Source organism: Betta splendens, chromosome 21 (assembly GCF_900634795.4).
Source record: "Betta splendens chromosome 21, fBetSpl5.4, whole genome shotgun sequence".
Lineage (NCBI taxonomy): Eukaryota > Metazoa > Chordata > Actinopteri > Anabantiformes > Osphronemidae > Betta > Betta splendens.
In genome coordinates, this window is record NC_040899.1 from 380,020 (window position 1) to 397,328 (window position 17,309).

The 17,309-nt window shown below is 42.2% G+C and overlaps 1 protein-coding gene across 22 annotated transcripts in view; it reads left to right on the plus strand.

Moving 5' to 3' along the window:
- ttn.1 (titin, tandem duplicate 1) overlaps positions 1 to 17,309 on the plus strand; it is a 173,208-nt gene that overhangs the window by 86,562 nt on the left and 69,337 nt on the right. For all 22 annotated transcript variants that reach the window (XM_041068717.2, XM_055504775.1, XM_041068719.2 and 19 more), the window contains 36 exons: positions 45 to 232; positions 379 to 493; positions 658 to 945; positions 1,372 to 1,523; positions 1,642 to 1,789; positions 2,003 to 2,180; positions 2,269 to 2,390; positions 2,545 to 2,832; positions 3,073 to 3,369; positions 3,479 to 3,665; positions 3,756 to 3,871; positions 4,012 to 4,311; positions 4,489 to 4,788; positions 4,900 to 5,005; positions 5,161 to 5,357; positions 5,491 to 5,799; positions 5,877 to 6,155; positions 6,334 to 6,633; positions 6,737 to 7,039; positions 7,150 to 7,346; positions 7,429 to 7,612; positions 7,731 to 8,033; positions 8,232 to 8,531; positions 8,989 to 9,107; positions 9,431 to 9,608; positions 9,707 to 9,991; positions 10,144 to 10,437; positions 10,541 to 10,840; positions 11,386 to 11,567; positions 11,688 to 11,817; positions 11,982 to 12,172; positions 15,369 to 15,798; positions 15,970 to 16,275; positions 16,542 to 16,723; positions 16,892 to 17,021; positions 17,117 to 17,268. In XM_041068717.2, the coding sequence (XP_040924651.1) occupies positions 45 to 232; positions 379 to 493; positions 658 to 945; positions 1,372 to 1,523; positions 1,642 to 1,789; positions 2,003 to 2,180; positions 2,269 to 2,390; positions 2,545 to 2,832; positions 3,073 to 3,369; positions 3,479 to 3,665; positions 3,756 to 3,871; positions 4,012 to 4,311; positions 4,489 to 4,788; positions 4,900 to 5,005; positions 5,161 to 5,357; positions 5,491 to 5,799; positions 5,877 to 6,155; positions 6,334 to 6,633; positions 6,737 to 7,039; positions 7,150 to 7,346; positions 7,429 to 7,612; positions 7,731 to 8,033; positions 8,232 to 8,531; positions 8,989 to 9,107; positions 9,431 to 9,608; positions 9,707 to 9,991; positions 10,144 to 10,437; positions 10,541 to 10,840; positions 11,386 to 11,567; positions 11,688 to 11,817; positions 11,982 to 12,172; positions 15,369 to 15,798; positions 15,970 to 16,275; positions 16,542 to 16,723; positions 16,892 to 17,021; positions 17,117 to 17,268 (8,036 nt within the window). The remainder of the gene's footprint in view (positions 1 to 44; positions 233 to 378; positions 494 to 657; positions 946 to 1,371; positions 1,524 to 1,641; positions 1,790 to 2,002; positions 2,181 to 2,268; positions 2,391 to 2,544; positions 2,833 to 3,072; positions 3,370 to 3,478; positions 3,666 to 3,755; positions 3,872 to 4,011; positions 4,312 to 4,488; positions 4,789 to 4,899; positions 5,006 to 5,160; positions 5,358 to 5,490; positions 5,800 to 5,876; positions 6,156 to 6,333; positions 6,634 to 6,736; positions 7,040 to 7,149; positions 7,347 to 7,428; positions 7,613 to 7,730; positions 8,034 to 8,231; positions 8,532 to 8,988; positions 9,108 to 9,430; positions 9,609 to 9,706; positions 9,992 to 10,143; positions 10,438 to 10,540; positions 10,841 to 11,385; positions 11,568 to 11,687; positions 11,818 to 11,981; positions 12,173 to 15,368; positions 15,799 to 15,969; positions 16,276 to 16,541; positions 16,724 to 16,891; positions 17,022 to 17,116; positions 17,269 to 17,309) is intronic.

The following is a 17,309-nucleotide window of genomic DNA, read 5'->3' on the forward strand; positions in this document are numbered from 1 at the left end:
CTGTAGAACTCTGATCCCTACCAATGTAATGTCTCGTCATGCAGAGAGGCCAAGCCCACCCCTGAACCTGAACTTTTGCGACCAAGTCAGCACAGCAGTCACACTCACATGGGAGACGCCTACCAGTAACGGCGGCAGCATGATCACTGGATACATCATTGAGAAATGTGACGAAGGCACTGAAAAGTGGCTCCGCTGCAACGCCAGACTTTGCCCAGACCTCTCCTATCGAGTAAAGAGTTACCCGTCATGCTCATCGTCTATTGACCTGTTGTTAGAGAAAACCCCTACTTCCTATGTTTTATCCTGTGTCTTTCTTTCACTCCTCGTTGGTTAGTCATAGCTAATTGCTGAACACTGTTGTTAATGTTTGCTTAGGTGTCTGGTTTAAAACCTGGTCAGAAATACCTCTACAGAGTTTGTGCTGAAAATGCGGCTGGCATTTCTGACCCAGCCGAGCAGCTGGGACCCCTGCTCGCAGATGACCCTCATGGTATGAAAACATTGGATGTGAGAATAGAATTCTCAATTATTTCTTATTGCATTTGGATTTGTCACAAGCAGGTCTAAGTCTTTATTAACAGTGCCGTTTGGCTTTTTACAAAATACTTTTTGTGCAAATTTTTGACTGACTGCTGCTTTTTTTTTCTTTTAAAGTTGGTCCATCCGTGGACCTCAGTGCCTTCAGAAAGGGCCTTGAGGTGATTGCTCCTCAGGCTCTCACCATCAGAATACCCATCAATGGATACCCAACTCCTGTGGCCAAGTGGAGCTTTGGAGAGAAACAAATGACCAGCGCAGATGAACGGGTCTTCATGGAGACAAAGGCCACGTACGCAGAACTGATCATCACTCCAAGCGTCCGTCCAGACAAAGGCACCTACAGCCTGCAGCTGGAGAACGATGTGTCCTCTGTCTCTGGAGACATTGACGTCAACGTCATCGGTAACGTTTTCTTTTCTCCCATAACTATATTCTAAGTTGTGAAGGCAAACAGTCATTGCAGCACAAAGTCAATTTGTCCATCATGTTTCATTAGAAAACCTTTTTCTTGCATCTAGCGGTGGCAATACCGCAGTTGGTAAGGAGGTCGTCCTCTAACTGCAAGGACGTTTGAGGTTTGAGCCCCTGCCATAGTCTAAGTGTCTTGCCCAAGTGTCCTTAGGCCAGATACTGAACCTGCCAGGTTGCTCCTGGAGTGTCCTGCTGGCATCAGTGTGTGAATGTGAGAGCACATGGGGGAATGAGACTAATAGTGTAAAGTGCTTTGGAACCCGGAAAAATGTGTATAAATGCACTATAAAAATGCGGACGATTTACTATTTACAGTAGTTGATTTTTGAATAACTTTGCTCACCTAACATTTCCCAGCATGCCCTAGTGCTCCCAAAGACTTTAAAGTGTCTGAGGTGACCCGGCACCATGTGCATCTGATGTGGGAGATTCCAGAGCATGATGGAGGAAGTCCAGTCACCCACTACCAAATTGACAAGAGAGAAGCATCCAGAAAGACCTGGGCTAAGGTACATCTCACCCATCATACCGCAGTGATCTTTCACAGTCTGGCACAAATACCTAGTGAACTTTCATCTATATTTTGTGTTGTGTTGCTGTTTCTTAACCACCATCATATTTTACCAGGTGGCTACTAGTGTTCTTGACCTGGAGCACACTGTAACTGATGTGATAGAGGGAAAAGAATATTTGTTTAGTGTCACCGCCTGCAACAAGTGTGGACCTGGAGAGCCAGCCTACATCGATGAGCCAGTTAATGTATCCTCTCCTGCAAGTAGGTTTTTTTCCCTGTATGGAAAAAAACATAACATGTATCTTTGTTTTTGAGAACATGTAACATTAAATATGTTTTTTCTGAAAGTTAGTCATAACAAATTCCCTATAATCATACAAGTAATTTCTTTAGACTGACTTGACATCAAGCGTCACTTACACAATGTTTTCCCAAAAATCCAGAAATTTACCTGCCCTATGGTTTTATCCACAGCTGTTCCTGATCCCCCAGAAAACCTAAAGTGGCGTGATAAGAGTGGCAAGAGCATTTTCCTGTCCTGGGAGCCTCCAAGATATGATGGGGGAGCCCACATCAAGGGTTATGTGGTGGACAGGTGCCAGCGTGGTACTGACAAGTGGGAACCATGTGGTGACCCCATCCCTGAACTGAAGTAACTGAAAATATTTAGAATTATTTCAGATTTATGCTCAATCTGTGTATTCCAGGCCAGATGGTTGTACTGTCTTTCGTGTTGATAGGTTTCAGGTGACTGGCCTTTCTGAGGGTCAGTGGTATGCCTACAGAGTCAGAGCTTTTAATAAGTTGGGAGCCAGCCGGCCCTGCAGAGCCACTGATGAGATCCAAGCTGTGGATGCTAGAGGTAGGCCAGCCTACACTCATTCTGTATTTTTGCAATGACTGGCGCAACCAACAGAAATATCTAGTGACACTAGACATGTTTAGTAAATCAAATGGTCTGGGAATAATACTGCCCTCAGCAACAGAGTCTAACAATTAGTCCTTAATTCTAATAGAACCACCCGAGATCCAGCTGGACGTCAAGTTGTTGGCTGGTCTGACTGCCAGGGCTGGAACCACGATCGAGTTTCCAGCAGAAGTCAAAGGAAAGCCCGACCCCCGAGTAAAGTGGACCAAGGCTGACATGGTCTTGCGAGCTGATGACCGCATTACTATTGACTCTGAGCCAGGATGCTCCAAGCTTTCTGTTGCCAAGACGACCAGAGAAGACACTGCTACCTACATAATTGAGGCAGTAAATGACTGTGGGCGTGCCACGGCCACTATCGACGTGAACATTCTTGGTACCGAAACTTATTATTTTTATTGGGTAGTTTCAAATTAGCTAAATTATCTAAATGTATAATAAACAAGAATATATCAAGATAAATCATGAATATTGGACAAACTCAAAGTGTGACAGAAGAAGTTGTAGTGCAAGTCAGTAGCTGTTTTGTCTAAGTCAATTGTGATGGTGAACTTTAGTTGTGTTACTGAAGTGTCTCTGTCTGAATGTTTCATCATTGTCATGACTTCCTTCTTAGATAAACCTGGGCCTCCTGCTGCTTTTGACATCTCAGAGATAACCAATGAGTCGTGCTTCTTGGCCTGGAACCCACCAAGGGATGATGGTGGTTCGCCCATCACCAACTACATTGTTGAGAGTCATCAGACAGACAAAGAAGAGTGGGTGAAGCTGTCAGCCACGGTAAAACATACCACGTTTAATGCGTGCAAGCTCACAGCTATGAAGGAGTACATCTTCAGGGTCAGCGCAGAGAACCAGTATGGCATTGGCGAACCTGCAGAGCATGTTCCAATCATTGCCAAGTATTCCTTTGGTAAGTACTTTTCTATCTGTCTAAGTCTCCCTTTAAATATGTACAAATTATTGATGTACATTGTACACAGATGTGAATATCCAGTGAAGTTGTCCTATTTATGCATCAGATCCTCCGGGTCCTCCAACCAGAGTCTCTCCCTCTGACATTGCCAAGGATGCCGTCACTCTGACCTGGTTTGAGCCAGACGAAGATGGCGGAAGCCCCATCACTGGGTACTGGATTGAGAAGTTGGATCCAGAGAGTGACAAGTGGCTTAAATGCAACAAATTACCGATCAAAGACACAACCTTCAGGTGATTTGACACATGGTCATGAAATAATAGCAATAATGATAAATTACTTTGACAGTTAGATGAAGCAACTAATTGTGTTTTGGGGCTAAGGGTGAAGGGACTCACTACCAAAAAGAAGTACCGCTTCCGTGTTCTAGCCGAGAATCTGGCTGGACCTGGAAAACCCAGTGCTGAGACTGATCCACTCCTCATCAAAGATCCCATTGGTAAGTCACTCGTTAAAAACAGCTCTGAGCCTATTGTGCTCATAATTTGTGGACATTTAACGAAGAACAAAACTTAATACTGTATTTAATAGAATTGTAGTCAGGACTTACATTCACTGGATCATTAAACTCTTTGTCAGATCCTCCGTGGGCTCCCGGCAAACCCGTTATTAGAGAAATTGCTAAGACCTCAGCCCTACTTGCATGGACCCGGCCAGAGCATGATGGCGGGGCTAAAATCGAGGGCTACATCATTGAGTTCCAGAAGACTGGAACTGAAGAGTGGATCAAGATCGCAGAAGATATTCCTCAGACCGAGCACCAGTTGACAGGGCTAATGGAGAAACAGGAGTATTCATTTAGGGTCAAGGCTGTCAACAAGGCCGGCGAGAGTGAACCCAGTGAACCCAGTGACCGTGTGGTCTGCAAGGAGAGACTTTGTAAGTACAACGCATTGGTGATTGATGGCTAGCACAATGTTGTGTTGGTGAAAGAATTTTGGTCTGCAGAGACTTTATTTGTTGGGGTTTGTCATGATGTACCAGGATTTCACTTTGTAGTTTGATAAAGGTCTGAGCTTGTATGAAGCACATATTCAAACATTGCCTATTCAACAGACCCTCCATCTCCTCCTCAATGGCTAGAAGTTACCAACGTCACTAAGATCAACGCGGACCTGAAGTGGCTGGCCCCCAGCAATGATGGAGGCTCGCCCATCACTAACTATGTGGTGGACAAGAGAGACGTCAGGCGAAAGGCCTGGCAGGCTGTTGACACCACTATCAAGGAGCTTAAGTACACAGTGACTCCCCTCAATGAAGGTTCTCTGTACGTGTTCCGCGTTGCTGCTGAGAATGCCATTGGGATGAGTGAATTCTGTGAGCTGGAGGATGCTGTGCTCGCCAAAGACACCTTTAGTATGTTATTAAATTAAGTTAAAGCTCACGATAGTAGTAATATCACAGTATTATTCCAGCTGAATTTTCACTTCAAAGGTTTTAAATGTGTATTCCGACTAATGTCTGCAGCAACTCCTGGACCACCATATGCCCTGACTGTGGTGGAGGTTACAAAGAGATATGTGGAGTTGAAATGGGAAGCTCCCAAGAGTGATGGTGGAAGGCCTATAACTAAGTAAGAAAACAAAGAGCTGTACACAGTGACACAGATCATTACTAATATTGTATCAAAAAGAAGAAAAGAAAACCAGTTGTTGTGCTGGCAGTGAGGCATTTCTTAGAACTACTGGAAGACAGGGTACAAGAAAGCAATCATCTTATGCTTTACAGGTATGTGATTGAGAAGAAAGAGAAGGTGGGAACACGTTGGCTGAAGTGCTGCAAAACTCCAGACAGAAAGACTCAGTTCAAGGTGACAGATGTGGATGAGGGAACTGAGGTTCAGTTCCAGGTCAGAGCTGAGAACGAGGCTGGAGTTGGAGATCCCAGTGAACCCACAGAGATCCTTACCGTGGAGGATCCAACCAGTAAGGTTTTATCGGATAGTTGAAGGAAATGCTTTCACTGCTAGCAAGGCCATTGACTAAATGCATTCCAGTAGTGTATTTATTGGACAAATACACATTACGAACCTTTCCCACTGCCTTCCTCTCTGCTCAGGTGCTCCATCTCCTCCTCTTGAACTAACCGTTCCTGATGCCAGCCGGGAGCACATCAGTGTGACCTGGAAGCCTCCAGCTAAGGACGGTGGCTGCCCAATCACTGGCTACCACATTGAAGTGGCCGAGGCCCGTCCAGAGCTGAAATGGTTTAGAATCAACAGCAGACCCATCAAGGAGCTCAAGTTCAGAATAGAAGATGGAATAAAACCAGAGAAGAAATATGTTATTAGAGTTCGCGCCATCAACTCTGTTGGCTTAAGCGACCCCTCTGAGTTGTCTGACAAGGTCTTCACCAAGGATCCTGACTGTAAGCATACACACATATCTGTTTATGATATGTCTAGTAAAAAGCCCCATTTAACTGTCCTATGCTCTGGTCCTAAGGTGCTCCAACTATGGATGTGAAGGCACAGGATGTGGTTGTGGTTGAGGGCGAGAAGCTGCATCTAAACATCCCTTATAGGGCAATTCCAATGCCTCAGATGTTGTGGCAGAAAGACACAGTGGAGTGCAAGACTGACGATCGTCTCTCCATGACAGTTGAAATGAACAGTGCTCACCTGGAGCTGCTGAAGTGCACGCGGGCTGATGCCGGCACCTATGCAATCACCCTAGAGAACAGTTTGGGCTCTACCACTGGAACTGCCAATGTCAAAGTCATTGGTAGGACAACATTTGAAAAAAAGTCCAGAAATGTAGTCTTAAATCAGTGATTTTTGGTTGGATGTTTGGTTTTTGTTAATTTCTCAGAATTGGTATTTTCATAACAGTGCTATTCTAAACATCTGATCGGATTTCCCTAGATTATATAACATTTTTGTTTCATGTGTAAATAATCTAGGACTCCCTGGTAAGTGTAAAGACATCACCTCAAGTGACATAACCAAAAACTCCTGCAAGATCAGCTGGGAAGCCCCAGAAGACGATGGCGCCACCCCGATTGTCAGCTACACTCTTGAGCGCCGTGAGGCCACTAAGAAGACCTACATGCCCATCACATCAGGAGAGCACATATTGACGTACTCTGTCAAAGACCTCTTTGTTAACTGCGAGTACTACTTCAGAGTGAAGGCTGTCAACAAGATTGGAGCTGGAGATTACCTGGAGCTGCGCAACCCAGTTATCGCAGAGGAAATTAAACGTAAGTTCTGTTCTCAGCACCACAGTGTCATACCAGATTCTGGTAATATTCTATGTTAAAACCTGACAAAGCTCAGACGTGTTGCTTGCTCTTAATTTTACAGAGAAACCAGATCCACCCATCCAGGTGGAGGCTCAGGACCCAACCTGCAGATCCATCACAGTCACATGGAAGGCTCCAGAGTATGATGGCGGCTGTCCAATCCAGGGCTACATTGTAGAGAAGTTTGAGAAGGATAGCGATCGTTATGAGAAAGTGACTCCAAACCTGGTTCCCAGTTTCTCCTACGTGGTGACGAACCTGAAGGAGGATGTGGAGTACCAATTCAGGGTACGAGCGGAGAATGCTGCTGGACTCAGTGAGCCATCACGCAGCACACAGCTGGTCAAGGCTGCAGACCCTGTTGGTAAGCAAGTTATTAGTTATCATTTATTATCATAACAAACAATAACAAAACAATATGTTTTAAGTCCAGCTTGAATCAAGAAGCATCTAACTGTTTCTCCGCAAACCCAGAAAAACCAAAGGTCACTCTCCATGCCAGTGTGCAGTCCGGTCTGTGCGTCAAGAAAGGTGAGGAGATCCGGATTGACGCTTACATCTCTGGCTCCCCATATCCCAAAGTATCCTGGCTGAGGAATGATGAGGATGTCACCAAAGAGCCGACCAAGAAGATCGTCCCTGTGGTCAGGAAAAAGAAGACAAAGGCCAAGGTTTGGGTTCTTACAGAAGACATAGATTAATGTCCTTCAGAATTTTTACATCTTTTTAAGATTTGTGCCTTATTCTCTTTAGGTTCCAGAGCCAGAGGAAGAGTTTTTGACGCCCTTGCGGGAGCGTCTGGGTCTGGACCAGACAAAGAGGGGCCAGTCTGGATTGATGATCCGTGATGCCATCAGACCTGACCACGGAAACTTCACCATCAAGGTGGAGAACATTCACGGTGTTGCCACTGCCTCTTGCAATGTCAATGTCCTTGGTAAGACAGACTGTTTCAACAATTAAAGAATATTAAAATAAGGCTACATTTACACAAAATTAAGTACTGAATTAAATAGGATTCCATTTAAACTTTGACTCAACTCTTTCCTCTCCAGACAAACCTGGCCCTCCGGTCAACTGCACCTTTGAAGATATACGAAACACATCGCTCATCTGTAACTGGGAGCCTCCCGAAGATGACGGTGGCAGCGAGATCCTGAACTACATCCTAGAAAAGAAAGACAACCAAAATGATGAAATCGGCTGGATTACTGTCACCTCCACACTAAAGGGCACGAGTTGTCCTGTTACCAAACTGATCGAAGGAAAGGAATACATCTTCAGAGTCACAGCAGAGAACAAGTATGGCTGTGGACATCCGTGCATCTCTGAACCAGTGGTTGCCAAGAACCAGTTCAGTGAGTAAAAGCATGAAGATTATTTTATACTGAACCATTGACATTTAAATTGGCAAACTATATTCTTTTTATATCAGTAAATCTTGGACCAAATTGTATTAATCCTTTTAGGATTAATAGAACATTAAGGATCCCATTTATAGACATGTAAATCTTTTTTTCTCTGGTCCTTCACTAACATCTTTTCCTCACCCTCAGATCCTCCCGATGCTCCTAATTCCCCCAGAGTCCACGAAGTGACAGCGAACACTGCCCACATCTCCTGGCATGAGCCAAAGGACAACGGCAGCCCGATCCTGGGCTACTGGGTCGAGAGGAAGGAGGTGAACAGCAAACACTGGACCCGGGTGAATCGCACCCTCCTCAGCTCTTTGGATGTAAAGATCACTGGATTGATGGAGGGCCTCACTTACATCTTTAGAGTGTGTGCTGAGAACCTGGCCGGACCTGGGCCCTTCAGCGAGCCCTCTGACCGCACCATCACCATGGATGCCATTAGTAAGTTCACACTTCAGAGTGATTGAAACCCCACATCTGATTGCCACTGAAATACAGTTAGATTTTGTTTAAACAAAATCAAAAAGTCAGGACTAAAATATTTCTAATACAAACACACAGTAAAACAAACCATATCAATGTAAGATATGTTTGATTTACTGTAAGCCACATATCACATTCCCAACATTTTACATTTATTACAATAATGGACAACTTTTAGAGATTAGTTATATAGGTAACATGACAAAATTATTTTGTTCAAAGTTCCTTCATTCATATGACTTAAATGTGAAAAAAATCATGATCAATAGCTGCTCAATGTGGAACATTCTAGAATTAGTCTATTTACAGGAAAAGGGTGAAAAAAGCCAAGCTCTTGTAAAAGCGTAGTCATTATACAGAACGGTATAAAGATAACGACGTAATTACTTCTGTCATTGTTCCGTTTCACGCTTAGTGCCTCCTGGTCCTCCCTCTCCATGGATCGTGGACACTGGGAAAGACTTTGTGATTTTGGCCTGGAAGCCCCCACTATACAATGGGGGAGGAGACATCCTGGGATACCACGTTGAAAAGGTTTGCAAAATAATAAAAGTAAAGTATCATTCTAAAAAAGTAGTTTTATTGTCATCATCACATGTTGCTGGAAGTTACGGTTTGTTGCAGTGTCACAACAAAATTGGTCTTTTGCATTTAACCCATACCGTGGGTTAAACAAGGCACCCAGGTAGCTAATGCAAAGTGTCTTACTCAGGGACACACTTGGTGCGCTGGTGGGAAGCTGGAACCTTTTGCTTCCTAAGCCAATGCCCTACCATCTGAGTTACCAAGTCTACAGTATGTCTTACTTTTAAGTGCACTAAGAAAGTCTTTGACAGAAACCTGCAATGTTCTTGCAGGTTGTGGTTGGAGAGAAGAACTGGACTCGAAGCACAGAGTTTCGGTGTAAAGAGCTTACCTACACTGTGACAAGTCTCAAGGAGGGAGGTGACTATTATATCCGTGTTATCGCTGTTAACGATGCTGGTCCAGGAGCTCCTGGTGTGACTGAACCTGTAACGGTCAAAGAGCCTCAAGGTAAACAGTTTCCTTCTGCCAAAACTATAATAATGTGCTAAAATATTTCATTTAATAAAATCCCATCCTAAACAATTATTTGTGTCTGCATCCATTAGAGCCTGCTACCGTGAACCTGGACGTTTCAGTGAAAAATGGCATCATTATCAGGGCAGGTGATCCTCTGAGGCTCCCTGCTGTGGTAGTTGGCCGACCTCAGCCAGAGGTAAAATGGACCAAAGATGACACAGAAATTGATAAAGAAAGGATGATTGTGGAGACAGAGGGCAAGAACAGCATTCTGTGCATCAAGAAAACTCTGAGGGCAGATCACGGACTCTACAAAATCTCCGGCACAAACACCAGTGGAACACAGACTGCAGAGACCAGAGTGGACATTATGGGTCAGTGTTACCTGAATATACCTCATTCTAACTTCTGCGTCTTTATTTGTTTGTAATGCAGAAGAAAAGAAGCTGGTTTGGCATTGTGCTAAACTAAAGACATTCGTGGTGTGATTTGTATTAACTTAAACAACTGCCCTGTATCTCTATAGACGTACCTGGACCAGTGGTTGACCTGAAGGTGGTCACAGTCACCAAGAAGAACATTACCCTCACTTGGTCTGATCCCTTGGACAACGGTGGCAGTGACATTGTAGGCTATGAGGTATTGAGAAAGGATACCAAAAAGAAACTGTTTCGACAGCCTATTGAGACGGCATCCTGTAAGTGCGGTGTCCAGGGCCTGCTGGCTGGTGAGGAGTATGACTTCAGGGTTGTCGCAAGGAACAAGTATGGTGATGGAGCTCCAGCTGACCTGGGACCAATCTTGGCTGAAGATCCTAAAGGTAACCCCTCCCCCAAGAGTTGTTTTTCTAATATTAGCTGGTTTAGTGATGAGTTGGGAACACAAATGCCACATATAGGATAAGCTCTATCACAACATTCCAGGTACTCCATCTGCCCCGGAGAAACTGCGCTACACTGACAGAAGCAAGAACACCATCAGTCTGACCTGGCAGCCGCCTCAAAGTGATGGCGGAAGCCCCATCGTAGGTTACTATATAGAGAAGATGCGGTCCGATAGCACTGAGTTTGAGGTGGCCAATCGCAAGGTCTTTTGCCAGTGCTGTGGAACTATTGAGAACCTGTCAGAGGATCAGGAGTACCAGTTCCGTGTCAAAGCTGTAAATGAAGTTGGGGACGGAGAACCCTCCAAGTCAATCACAGTCACGATTCAGGATGATAAAAGTAGGCAACTCTTTGTTAAGATCTGTTTTATTCTTTGAAAGAAAACTTCACAGATTTTAATGGGGGTTAACCAAAACGACCTTGGGTAGTATGTTAGAATGAAGGGACACTCTTTCTCATTCTTCCATATTATCTATGCAGAGAAATTATCATTTATTCCTCTGCAAAAAGCCACTGAAACAGGACAGAGGGCTTTTTGCCTCGTAGCTCACAGACTACAACTAGTGCTTCCTAGTTTCCTCTGTACCTGTTTCAGCAACAGTCAGACTGAGAGGGGGTGAAGCCAGCCTGCTGGAGCGCAACTTCTCAGTCTGCCATTGTTTTTCCTTGCATACCCGTACAGCACTAATATTCAATGGCCAGAGATCCTGAGACAGTAAGTTCTTCAGCACTCACCGTCTGATGTGTGTGATTGAATAAAGACATAATTTCTAATTTGTTTTAATCCGTGTCAGTTTTGGTCATCCCCCATTGAAAATCAGTGAGATGTTCCTTTTAGCCGATGATCCTGATAGCATAATAAACTGCCTGTCTGTTGTCCACAGTTGTTCCTATTATTGCAATACTAAAGTACTTCAAGAGTAATTCCATTGTTGTAAGGAAGGGATCAGCTATAGACATCCCAGCTGAAGTGAGGGGACTCCCTCTGCCAGCTGTTCAGTGGATGAAGGACAATGTGGTGATTGAAAAGCCTGAAGATGACAAGATAATGATGGAGACTGAAGAGGTAAAAGCATGCCACTTGTTCATTCATTCACCAAAATCTACAAAGTCTAATTTAGTTCAGGTCAACTATAGTTGGAATTTACTGTTCACTGCAGTCTGAAAAAAAACTTTTTGCATTCAGGTTGACAGAACCACTATGAGGACAAAGATTGCCATCCCAGAAACCATCAGAAAGGACAAGGGTAGCTACACGCTGGTGGCTGAAAACTGCCACGGCACAGCTCAGCAGATTATTAAAGTTGAAGTCCTTGGTAAGAATGTTTCTAAAATAGTAAAAAAGCATTTGTCCACATCAGGTTTTCTTATTTTCACTAGTTAAAATGTAGAGTAACAGCTGCATCTAACTGGATGAACCCTGACATGTTTAGCCATGCTTTCTCTCTACACATGTTGACCACTATGTTATTCCTTCCAGATCGGCCTCTTCCTCCAAGGAACATTGTGGTTTCGGACATCAAGGCAGATTCGTGTTATCTCACCTGGGATGCTCCAGAGGACAATGGTGGCAGCGACATTACAAACTATATTGTTGAGTTCAGAGACGCCAGCAAGAAGAAGTCTGACTTTGACACCCTGACCATCAACATTGTTGACAGGAGATACCAGGTGAGTCCGGGCTCTATGGGGTGCCGTATATAAAAGGAGCACGTATAACTAGTTTTTCACATTCAACTAAAAGGCACAGCATGTTTTCTCACATTTAGCTAAATGTGAAAAAGTCTAAATATAAATAATAAATATAAATCTAATGTTAAATATAAATCTAAATATTATACCTAAATGCTGCAAAGCATTCACTGTATTGTTTTTCTAATCTTTATTATTATTATTATTATTATTATTATTATTATTATTATTATTATTATTATTATTATTATTATTATTATTATTACATACGTTTTATGCATCTAACCAGTCCCGCATACTTTCAGCTACAGAAACCATTCAAACATCAAAATATTCAGCTTTTTAAGGAGAAGTGTGCTTCCATTTTTCTTATTCATATCTTTCATCTTCAAGTCAAAACGGTCACCATTTTCAAATTATTAAAATTTCCCCATTAAAATGAATTGAAAACCATTTTCAAATACTCTTTAGCTTAGTCTTCTTTCAGCTTTTAACTACTTCAGCATACTTAAAGCTACAGACACCGTTCAAACTTTAAAACAGTCTTCAGCTATTCAGCTATTATCTTCCGTTCAGCTTTGTAAAATCTTCAATACTTTCTGATCTATAGCAGTTTAAATATTGTGTGTTTTTTGGTCAATTTTCAACTTTTCCATTCATACTGTAAGTATTGCGTGAACTAGAGTGTGTGATGTCACAGCTAAAGTGTGAAGAAACATTTTTTTAAGACAGGACTTCTCTTTTTAACTCGTCACTACAGCCACAGTTATTATATTGATATCATTTTTTCAGTTTTTTGTAGTCATACTTGTACTATATTCTGTAGCTGCCTCAAAACGCAGAGAGTTCCAGAAATCCTCCCATTCACTCTAATGCATTTGACTTTTTAAGAGAAACGCAGGGATACATCATTTTGAAATCGTGACCGTTTTGACCAACACAATTTTTTGTCTTCAAATATAAAACTCATACCACTTGCTCATTAAACCATTGGCATTCATAAAGTGGCGTTATTTCTTTGACAGCTATTATGGTTTTGCTGTAACAAGCCTGATTAGCAGAGGTGCAACTTTGCTTTCTAAGAGCAGAATGATCCTGATTTTCCCGCCTTTCATCTCCATGACAACGCTGCAGCTGCAGCTTTGAGTGACAGGTCAAACTCCTGATGCTCAGTGTAGCAGCTCTATGCATTTTACTGATTAGTTCATTACACGGGTTTATTGTTTAGTAATTAATCACACACTTCCTCTAAATCCTTTTAAAATAAAAACACCAATCCAAATGTTAAGGTTTAACAACACTATTTTTGCTTTTGAATGGGTAATTGTGACTAGTTAATGAGACTATTTTACAGTTTAGCTATTAAGCACACACAACTAGTTAATTTGACTAATGTACTGTTTAGCAATTACCTGCACAGGCTTCCTTCTAGTCCTTTCAAAATAGAAGCACCAATTCAGATCTTTAGCTAAAAATGACAATATTTCTGCTTTCAACTATCTATTATGACTAGTTAATAACACTGTTTTACAGTTTAGCAATTGTCCACACACCTTTTCCAAATACGTTCAAAATAAAAGTTTGACTGGTTAAATATGACTATTTAATGAGACTACTTTATAGTTTAATAATATTACCTGCACGTTTTGTCCATATCCTTTCAAAAGAAGACCACCAATCTAAATCTTTAGGTAAATATAGCAGTATTTCAGCTTTCAAGTGGTGTATTATGAGTAGTTAATGAATCTACAGTATTATACCTTACGGACCAACGTTTCCCCTTCAGTTTTGGGGGAAAAAAAGTGCGTCTTATACGGCGAAAAATACGATAGTTAATGAGACTATTTTACAGTTTAGCTATTGAGCACACACAGCTCCTCAGATCCTTTCAACATAAAAGCACCAATCCAAATCTTTAGCTAATTATATATTTTTCTGCTTTCAACTGATTTATTATAAGTGGTTTATGAGACTATTTTACAATTTATTAAATTAATTAATTAATTTAACAATTACTTACACATGCTTCTTCCATATGCTTTCAAAATAAAAGCATCAATTTAATTTATCAGCTTTTCTAGTCATTTTTATGCTTCTAAATGGGTAGTGATTGATAATTAATAAGACTGTTTTACAGTTTAGTAATTGTCCACACAACCTTTCCAAATACTTTCAAAATAAAAGTTCAAATTTTTGGTTTTGACTGGTTAAATATGACTATTTAATGAGACTACCTTATAGTTTAGTAATATTTCTCCACATTTCATCCATATCTTTTCAAAAGAAGACCACCAATCTATCAAATCTTTAGCTGTAATAGCACTATTTCTGCTTTCAAGAATTTTTGGTTTGGTTTATTGAGTAGTTGAGTCTGTTATCCAATTTAGCAATTACCCACACAATCTTCTTCCATATACATTCAAAATAAAAGCACCAATCCAAATCATTAGCTAAAAATAGTAGTATTTCTACTTTAACTGATTTATTAAGGTATATAAGTTCTTCTGTCCTATTCTTTTATCTCTTGAACTTAAAACTATTTGTTTATAAGATTTAGCTGTTTTTATTACATTTACGTATATTGTGTCTTCCTGTATTTTCAGCAGTTCTTTCCTCAATTTGAAATTCATCTGCTTCAGCTTTTTCTGCAAGCATTCAGCTCTGTTTAAACAACTCATTCTCTTTAAATACATTCATCTGTTCTTTACATGATTCAGCTGTTTTCAGCTGTGTTTTAGCTACTTTCAGCAATTCTCCAGGAATACATTCAGCATGACAGCATTCCATTTGCATTTTCCTATGGAAATGCTATATCTAGTTTGACTTCAGGTTCCCCTCCAGTATTGTCCACCGAGAGTCAGAGTCTGCGTCACTGATCTGAGATCAGCTTACGAGCACTCTTTGAGGGTAGGGTTTATCCTTTATATTTAGACTTTTTCACATTTAGCTAAATGTGAGAAAACATGTTATTTAGTTAAATGTGAGAAAACTAGTTATACGTGTTCCTTTTACATTCTGCACCTCATAAAGCTCCAGCATCTTAACAAGTCTGCTTTTCTTATTGTTTGAACTCTCAGTGAGTTAATGTTAACATCATATTCATATTCAAACAACTATGGGCTTCTTAGAATGTCTGCTTCATTGTTACAGTCTGGATACTTTTTTGCTCATTCAGGTTTACAAACTGGACTTAAATGGTGCTTATCAGTTCAGGATCAAAGCTGAAAACAAGTATGGTGTCAGTGATGGCTGTGACTCAGACAAAGTCCAGCTGAGGGAACCGTTTGGTCTTCCTGGACCTCCACGTAACCCCACAATTATTGCTGCCACATCGAGCACCATGACCTTGACCTGGGAACCCCCTCTTGACAACGGGGGCTCCACCATCCAGGGTTACTGGCTGGAGAAGAGGGAACGTGGTGCAGTATACTGGGGCCGTGTAAATCGGTCCCCAGTCACCAAACCAGCAGTGAAAGGCCTTCAGTATACCATACTCAAACTCATTGAAGGGACACAGTACCAGTTCAGGATCTCGGCTTGCAACGCGGCTGGAGTCGGACCTCCCAGTGAGCCGTCCGAGTGCCGCATTACTGAGGATCCATGCAGTAAGTATTATCCACATCCTAATAGCACTTTTTAAGTTTTACTCCAGATAATGAGATTCACTGTCATGTTAATACAAATGATGATGATGAAGATTGTTTTTTGCACATGTCATTTTATTTTCATGCCGTCTGGAACTGATGCCGACCCCACTCTCTTATTTGCTCGTCTAGATCCCCCCAGCTCACCTGGCAACCCTCTGGCCAAAGACAAGAGCAAGAACAGTATCACTCTCACCTGGAGCCCACCAGACAGGGATGGAGGCAGCCCCCTCAAAGGTTACATCATCGAAGTCCACGAGGAGGGTTCCCCTGACTGGAGAAGGGTGAACCCTGCCGACAAGCTCCACGGATCTACTGAAATCACTGTCCCTGACCTGAAGGAAGGCAAGAAGTGCAAGTTTAAGATTTATGCCGTGAATGCTGCTGGAAACTCTGAGCCTGCCAGGACAGGTGACATTCTGGTCCAGGACATCCTAAGTAAGTAAAAATAATATTACCCTATATGTACCTATTCAGAAAAGCTGCTGTTAATTAATCTGCTAATACATTTTTGATGGATGTGTCTGTGACACTAGTCTGAATACAGGCTCCACTAAGATGACAAGACACAGCTTCTGGTCCACTAGCACTTGTCTATACATTTTATACAGGGGCAGAGCTTGTTCTCTGTACATTGTTATGTGTTTGTTATGTTATTGTTATGTTATGGAGTGACCAGCTGATGCAGTGTGTCTTCTCCCTAGTTGAACCGACTGTGACATTGGATGTGAGCGCAAGTGAACTGTTGAACTGCAGAGCGGGAATGACCATTAGGATTCCAGCCACCGTCACTGGGCGACCTATGCCCAAAGTCACCTGGAGCTTTGATGGACCCGCAGAGACTGAGAAGAAGAACGAACTGCACACGCTGCCTGTGGACTCGGAGGTAAGCCAACATGTCAATTATAGTTTATAGTTCATAATTAGAGAGAGGTTCAATCAAAGCTTGATCTGATCATCTGGCAATATAATCACAAAATTGTTTTAAGATTATAAAAGACATTGAAGGCCAATTTTAAAGACAGAAAAGCATGACTGTTTTTATTTTTTTTAGATCCATTCTACCGACACAACCTGGGTGGTTGTGATCCCACAGAGCAAACTGTCTCACAGCGGCAGATACATCATTAATGCTGAGAGTCCCGCTGGGCACAGGGTGGTTAAAGTCAGAGTCAACGTTCTCGGTACACAAACATCCAGACCTTTGTCACGTACAATGCCTCATATAATGGTTATTAATTAGTGACAGATTATGGCTTCTTTATGTGTGCCTCTGCAGATCTACCAGGACCTCCCAGAGACATAAAGGTGAGCGATGTTACAAGGGGAACCTGCAGACTGACCTGGAAACCCCCGGAGTGTGATGGAGGAGACAGGGTGAAAAGCTACTTCATTGAAAAGAAGACAGTGCAGGGCAAAGCCTGGACCAAGGTACAGTGCCACACTTGGCACATTCTGAGATATGTGCTTGT